Raw genomic sequence first — 8,320 nt, forward strand, 5'->3', positions numbered from 1 at the left:
TCGTAAATTTTAATTAACTAGCCCTTTCTAAACAAAACTGCCAATTCCTACACTGCAGACTTGCCTTCAAAGTCTCAAACTTTTCAATGATGAAAATAGGCATACTCAACAAATCCAATCCAACTGATACTTACTTAAAAAAGTGAAATGGCATTTCTCCAGGGTACCCACCCATCTCTGCAGTATGTTAATAGCAAACCAGTCTTTCTGTTGTGAGAATTCTATCATCCTTTTCCCATCTTCTCCTTCAAGCTAAATCCTATTTTGCAAGGTCTTCCTTCCAATCTTTAAAAACAGACCCTGTACCTTTAACAACAGAGACCTGGTGAGAGGTTTCTTTCCAAACTTGTTCCCTGGCTTCCAAGTGACGAAACCAGCTGTAATTTGAGAGCAGAGAGATCCTCAGGATATCATTAGCCAAGGGAAAAGCTCGGCATTCCCACCCAGTCCAGGAGTGCAAATAGTATCACAGGGCGAGAGCCTTCTCTCCAGCTGCAGGCTCCATCTCCCAGGACCAAGGGGGACTCTGAGAGTAAGAGCAGGGCAACAGAGCCAGCGGCCTGCCGGAACCCTGGAGGAGGGGATCCCCCTCCGCCCCGCCATCCCGCTGGGAAAAAGCCGGCTGAGTTCCACCTACAGAGCCGGAGCCCGAGCCCGCCCGCAGGAGCGCAGAGCCAGGGTGCATCCTGCGCTGGCTGCCGCCCGGCCGGCTGCGCTACCCCGGCGCCGGTGCCACAGCCACATGAAGCCTGCTGGGGAGGCGGGGCCAGGGTGCAGCAAGCCGGCTGGGGCTGAGGCTGACGCCGTCTCAGGGAGGCACTGACTCCCCAGGGAACCCCCTTCCTCGGGCGTGGGCGAAGTCTTCTCCAAGGGTCCCTGGTCATCCTCAATACCCAGGATGGTGTTCCTGAAGTTCCTCTGGATGGGTTTCTTCTGCTACCTGTGTCAGGGCTATTTCGATGGCCCTCTCTACCCGGAGATGTCCAATGGGACTCTGCACCACTACTTCGTCCCCGACGGGGACTATGAAGAGAATGATGACCCCGAAAAGTGCCAGCTGCTCTTCAGGGTGAGTGACCACCGGCGCTGCTCCCAGGGGGAGGGCAGCCAGGCCAGCAGTCTGCTGAGCCTCACCCTGCGGGAGGAGTTCACCGTGCTGGGCCGCCAGGTGGAGGACGCTGGGCGCGTCCTGGAGGGCATCAGTAAGAGCATCTCCTACGACCTAGACGGGGAAGAGAGCTATGGCAAGTACCTGCGGCGGGAGTCCCACCAGATCGGGGACGCCTACTCCAACTCGGACAAGTCCCTCACTGAGCTGGAAAGCAAGTTCAAGCAGGGCCAGGAACAGGACAGCCGGCAGGAGAGCAGGCTCAACGAGGACTTCTTGGGGATGCTGGTCCACACCAGGTCCCTGCTGAAGGAAACGCTCGACATCTCTGCAGGGCTCAGGGACAAATACGAGCTGCTGGCCCTCACCATCAGGAGCCACGGGACCCGGTTAGGTCGGCTGAAAAACGATTATCTTAAAGTGTAGGTGGAAGGGGGCCCTTCCTGGAGAGGGCGTCACACCAGCCCCGTTGGTGGGGTCGGGGGGAGGCGGGACGGAGAGGGAAAAGAGGGGTTGACATTTCCCTTATACTTATTATTTTTTTATATCCAGATTTGCACTTGGAGAGTGATCTGACATCATCTTTTAAAAGAAATAAGTGAGAGTTGAGTGGGTTTGTTTTTGTACATTATTTATGTGATTGCTATTGACTTGTCACCTGGAAGGAACACTTGAAGGCCATGGCTCCCACCTTTCCTGGAGGGCTTTCTAACTTTGCAGAGACACCTGTTTCAGCCACATCTAAAAGGACACGGTCTATGCAGTAGAGACTGACGAAACTTCCCCATCCTGGAGATTACGTGGAAATACCCAGAAAGCATGGTGCACGGCTCCTCGCCGCCTGCCGGCTTCTCTCCAGGCTCTGAAAGCTGTCACAGTTGCCTGTTTTCAGATGGGGTTCAAGGTGCTGCTCTGCATGTCCGCCCGTGGATGGAAGTTGCCTGTTTCTTCTTCTCCTTTTCTCTCTTATTTATTAACCATGGTCTCCTAGGTTTTGTTTTCAGTTTGGGCGCTTCAGGGTTCTGTTCTGGTAAAGGTATTGGCTAGAAATTATGTGCAAATTTTCCTCTGCAGGAAGATGTCTGAGGTGTCTCTGTGGTGTGTGTAAGTTAAAGCAGCCACGCTGAAGAAGTCTAAGCTTTGTGGTGGTGACGTATTCCTGTTGACATGCTGTCTCTCATTGTATGTGTGTGTCATCAGGGCTACAGTCCGTCACAGAGCGATAGATGGACTGTCTGAACTCACCCCCAAATGCCTATGACTTAGGTTACCAATGTATTCTTTCTCGTTGCGGGGTTTTGCTTCTGTTTGCTTATTGGAAACCTGTGCTTCAAGTAGGGGGAATTCTAATTCTAATAGCTCCTTAACTAAGTTTTATTATTCAGCCAATAAATATGTTCTCGTACAATACTGGCTTATTTTCTACTTTCTACTCATAACTTTCAAATTGCAAAGAGGAGCCGATGCAAAAGGACAGAGAAGGTGGCGATTTAAGCTCGTTTACTTAGAGTGTATGTTCAACAAGGCAGAGGGACAGCTACGTGCTTGGCAATCCTCCGTTCCCTGCCACCCTTACCATCCTCAAAAGAAAAAAACTCTAGGCCCTGTCAGAACTTAATCTCTGCTCGTCTGCCTAAAAACCTCAGTTTTCTCCAGTTTTTCCCAAAGAACCAACTGGAAAAGTTTATGACAAGGCTTATACCCTATGTGCCCTCATAAGGCAGAGGAAGGGTTCCATTCTAAGTTATAGGAACTACAGTGACGTTTAATAATTTTGAAGCCAGGTCTGTGTTATTTAATTAATGATTTAAAATGCTGGAAATGCACTTTATTTCATGTCTTTCTCTGGCCAAACCTCACCCTCACCTTAAATATACTTTCCTTTCACACATGCACACAGACACACACACACACAGGTGAGAAAATAAATAAATGTTCACAATCTACTCTTCGACAGTGAGCCATTTTTCTCTCCCATGCATGAGGAACCCAGTTTTCTATTCCTGTGAAGTGTCCAAAATCCTCCTATTACAGTAGGGGAAACCGAGTTCCGGGGAATGACTGATCCCCGGCTAGTTGTAGCAGCGCCCGGTCTCTTAGATTTAAGTAGAGTAGTGCTCTCTTATCCTCGGTTTCGCTTTCTGTGGTTTCAGTTACCCACAGTGAAACTCCGACTGAAAATATTAAATGGAAAATTCCGGAAAAAAAACAATTCAAAAGTTTTAAATTGTGCACGTTTCAGAGTAGTGTGATGAAATCTCTCCCTGTCCCACTCCATCCCACCCAGAATGGGACTCATCTCTTTGTTCAGTGGATCCCTGCCGTGTCTGCCACCTGCCCATTAGTCACCTAGTAGCTGTCTGAGCTTCCAGATCGATTGTCATGGTATCGCAGGGCTTATGTTCAGGTAACCCTTATTTTCCTTAATAATGGCCCCAAAGCCTACTTTACTATTAGCTTCTGTTGTTAATCTCTTATTGTGCCTAATTTATAAATTAAACTTTATCATGTGTATGACGTATGGGAGAAAACACAGTATATATACAGTTGGGTACTAAACACAATTTCAGGCATCCACAGGGGATCTTGGAACATGCCCCCCCCAAGATAAAGGGGAAGTACTGTACAGGGCTGCTCTCTTCAAGGATGCTGAGAGATGAGAGGCAGTGGCCTGAAGCCTGAATCTTTGCATAACTATCTCATTGTTTAAAATAAAAAAGAAGAACTTATGGAATAATACTTAGAATAATCATTTGTAAATTCTTCTTGTCATCCAGGGGCCTTGTCATTTCAGCTGCCTCTAGACTGGTGTGTGGGAAGAAGGTAAATGATCGCTTAAAAGGGTTTCTGGGGCCAGCCCGGTAGCATAGTGGTTAAGTGTACGCGCTCCATTTTGGTGGCCCAGCAGGCCGGGATCCTGGGCACAGACTCAGCACTGCTCGTCAAGCCACGCTGTGGCAGCGTTCCACATAAAATAGAGGAAGATTGGCACAGATGTTAGCTCAGGGTCAATCTTCCTCACAAAAAGAAAAAAGGGTTTCCTTCTTTATTCTATGAAAGATGAGGAAAAATAACGGCAGAGGCAAAGGAGATGATATTTGGTTCTTAGACTTTCCCCACTGCAGGACAAGGATATGGACACATGACACAATGGAAATCTGGTTTCCACTGCATGCCAATTTCAGTCAATTGGTAGTAGTTGTGTGCGGTATTATGCTAAGAAGGATTTTAAAGGCACAGATGTAAAGATGTAAACTGCCCCCAATTAGAGATGTCTTCCATGGGCTCAGGAAGAGAATCAGTGACACATCTGCGACAAATTTGAAAATCCTGAAATAGATTCTGCATGAGGTTCTTTCCAGTGCTAACATTCTATGATTCCTCAAAACCAAAACTAAATTGTCTGACGCTGAATCATCCATTCAAGGCTAGATGTGCAGCCAGTAATCCCAAAGTCTTATGTAAATGGCCCCAGAGGGCAACGGGAACTTCCAGGCGGGGAGACGGAGCATCCCGGACTGCCAAACTGGAGGCCAGTGTCACAAGGCTCTTCCCGATGCCCCTATGGCGGAGAGCCAGCCCCACTCGGATCTTCCCCCAGACTTCCTCATTATTCTTAGGGTTTCATTACCCACACGGTGACAAATTCTCTTTTAGAATTGTGGTTCTTTATTTCTTAGACCATGAAATACGTTGATAATCTAAAGAAAACTACATACTGTCTTCCCTGAGAAATCTACTTACAAAATCATCCATACAAGTCAGCATATGTGTTATTTTTATGAATATTTGTCAATCAGTTAGTCTACGTCAGGCTCTGAGTTAGGTTGTAGGCAATTCTGGGACATTACAAAGCCTTGTGACTTCCTCTAGCCAAAAGTTTTAAAAGCCTCTTAGAGTTTAATTTGGAGTAGAAGGCTCTTAGTAGTAGCAGTAGTTATAATAACAACAAAATAGCTAACTTTTTTGAGAACTCAGTATTATTGGCAGGGCCTCTGCTAAGAACTGTTGCCTGTTATTTCCCTTAATTCTAACAACAAACTGTGCTAGGAAACTGTTATCTAAAAGGAATTAATACATGCCAAGTGCTTAGAATAGTACCTGACATTGAGTGGATGCTCAGTGAAGGTTAGTCATTGTCCTGTTGTTGCTAGTGCTCTGGAGTGGATTCTGACTCCCAGCGACCCTGTGCACAGCAGAGCGGGACCCTGCCCGTCTTTCTGCTCCACGCTGTCACCATCCAGCGCTGGATCAGACAGTGACCAACTGCTGTTCACCAGGTTTTCAAGGCCAAGTTTTCAGAAGTGGGTGGCCAGGTCCTTCTTCCTAAGTTGTTGTTATTATTATAACTATTATAATTATTATAACTGTTATAATTATTATTATAATATTTCTATAACTGAGGCCCAGAAAGTCTAGATGATTTTCGCAAGGCTAAAACTCTGTGGTGTCTTATATACCTCACTGTGCTGCCACTTTTTAAACTAATGATTATCTAGTGGGATATATGATTAAACAAAAGAAGAATGTAGAGGGTAGGGGTCCACTGGGGCCACCTGCTGTCCACTCCAAATGTCGTCCCCTAGAGGCCGGTCAGCCTCCATCCTACAGCAGCACAGATGTCGCACTGCCGTCAGTCTGAAGCTGAGTGGCTCCTGGGTCCCGGAAGTCCTCAGGGAATCCCTCGCTGTGTGCTGCATTGTGCAGCGCCACAAACCCCCACCTCCCCATCCTCCTGCTTCAAAGCATTCCAGAGGCAGCTATCTAGAGTCTGCTGATAAAGGGCACCAGGCCCAGCTAGCCTCTGCAACAACCACAGCCCGGCTGGTAGAAGTTGGCAGAGGCAGGTGTGTTAGAGACGGCGGCCCCAAGGTTGGCCCTACCTTTGTTCATACTTTCCATTGCCTCTTAAACTCTGCTAAGGAAATAGGCTCAAAACTTTCTGAGCGAAGCCTTGAAACTTAGATTACAAACTATTTTAACAAGCAACAAAAACGTGCATGAAAACCGCTAAGATATGAAATCACCCTAAAGGGTCACATGGTCAAATTTCCTTGGGACATTTTTCAAAGGATGATTATTTAAATCTTCTTGATAAAGAATAATGCTTGAGTGTGAAATATAAAGGCTAAATGTGATCTAAATGTTTTAATACTAAAAGAAAAACAACTGGAGACATAAGAAATCTTGTTTAGAAATAGAATACAGAAACAAGTAACAGTAATTCACCGGTAGAGAGAATGAGCGCCTGCGAGTCCTCTTAGCAATTTTGGAGTTGGGATGTTCCTTAGGAACACTATTTCCAGAGTCAGGATCCTGATGGCTATGTCATTTATCAAACATTTTTAAAGTGCCACCATACAAGGTACCCAGGACAGAACTAGTACACAGACACGTGCGGGAGCTGACACCTAAACAAAGAATGAGCGTGCTCAGCACGGGGCACTGGCACGTGTAGTAGATTCCAGCTCAGCAAAGAGTTTAAGCTAGAACTGTCTGGAAAATGCAGCACATCGTAAATAAAATAAGGATTTCGTATAATTGCACATTCCAAAGATATATGGGTCTCATTGTTGCTGTTATTGTTATAATTTTGCCTTTTTAAAAACATTTTTTTCTGATTAAATAGCCATACCTGCTGAATCCTAATAACATGGCGAACAGTAAAACACGCAAAAAAAGAAATTGTTCCTGTTCTCGAATTCCACCCGCCATACGCCCACTGTGTGCATTCTGTTGTACCTTCTCTCAGTACTTTTCATAACATCTAGGTATATATTTTTTCTTTAGAAAAAAATGATATTATAATAATACATGATTTTGTAGCCACTGTCTATTTTAGATGTTAAATATGCTTACTTGCATAAATGTTTTTAAAATACTTAAATCTACCTACAGTGCTTCAGGAGGCAGAAGTTCTGGGTTCTAGATCTTACCCCAACATGGATCAGCTGTGCAACTTTGCAACTTTGAAAAAGTCCCTTAAATGTTCTCAAATTCAGTCATTTTGTTGCAAAATGAAGATAATAATAGCCAATATTTATTGAACAGGCACCGATCAAAGTGTTTTCCATACATTATCTTAACATAATCCTCCCAGGATTACAATTCAGGTAGATGTTATACTTTTTGAACCTTTCAGATAAGAAACTGAGGCACAAAGAGGGTAAGTGTCTTCCCCAAGGTCCCACAGCCAGGCAGGAATGGGCTCAAGATTCAGACACAGGCAGTCTGACTCCCGTCTGTAACCAGTAATGGTGCTTTCCCTTCGGAGGGCAGGAACCTGGACACAGGACTTTTTAACTCCCTCCTATTCTGGATCTGTGATGAATGGCCTGTGAAATGAACATTTCCTTCATATGATTTCCATAACTGAAAAAAAGTCAAACCCAATTTCTCTCAAAGAACTTTTTTCTGTACTTGATTTTGTGTTAGGTGAAGTATAAATTCCTTACACCTGGATCTGTCACGCTGATTCTTTGTCTAAGAGCAGTTGGCTTCTCGCTCAATGTTACCTTTTCCAAGCACTTTCACGTGTGTGATCACATTTCATCAAAACACATGTTTACAGATGCTGACCTGGTCAGGACGGTTCACAATATTCACCACTTAGAGATAGAAGCCCGATGTTCACAGCTGGAAAAAGTATTCAGTCGCACTCCCTGGATCCAGATGCAAAGATTCCTTGCCAGGTACCCCTTACCTGCAGGTCTACCTTTCACTCATATGTTCATTCATTCAAAACACACTCAGCGAATGCTATGCATCAGGCACTGCTCCAGGATACAGCAGTCAGACAAAATCCGTGCCCCCTTTGCCCTTACATTGAAATGTGAAAATTTCATGCAATCATTAGGACTCCTCTAGTAGAGGAAGACATAACATATGAACTAAAATATATGTGATAGAATATGAGGCCCTGATATGTACTATTGCAGAAAAGCTGGTTAAGCAAGACCTCTCTAAGTAAGTAGGAGATATCTGAACCGAGCCTTAAATCTTGAGTAGAAGGCCAAGAACGTACATATTAGAGGAAAGAGTGTTCCTGGTGAAAGAATAGCAAGTACAAAGTCCTTCAGGCAGAGAGAATTTTATACGTTTGAGAAGAGACAACAAACAAACAAGCCAGTGGGACTATAGCAGAGTAATTTGGAGAAAGAATTAAAGAGCCTGAAGTCAGAGAGAAGTGGGGCCAGGTAATGGGGGAACTAG

At 45.1% G+C, this 8,320-nt stretch overlaps 1 protein-coding gene across 1 annotated transcript; it reads left to right on the plus strand.

Moving 5' to 3' along the window:
- The first annotated feature begins 371 nt into the window (after positions 1–371).
- FIBIN (fin bud initiation factor homolog) lies at positions 372–2,516 on the plus strand. Its single transcript, XM_044752758.2, has 2 exons — positions 372–1,530; positions 1,661–2,516. Exons 1-2 carry the CDS (start codon positions 899–901, stop codon positions 1,677–1,679), a joined length of 651 nt encoding a protein of 216 aa, XP_044608693.1. The 5' UTR covers positions 372–898; the 3' UTR covers positions 1,680–2,516.
- Positions 2,517–8,320: the final 5,804 nt, after the last annotated feature.

The sequence above is a fragment of the Equus asinus genome, chromosome 20 (assembly GCF_041296235.1).
Source record: "Equus asinus isolate D_3611 breed Donkey chromosome 20, EquAss-T2T_v2, whole genome shotgun sequence".
In the NCBI taxonomy this organism is placed as follows: Eukaryota; Metazoa; Chordata; class Mammalia; order Perissodactyla; family Equidae; genus Equus; species Equus asinus.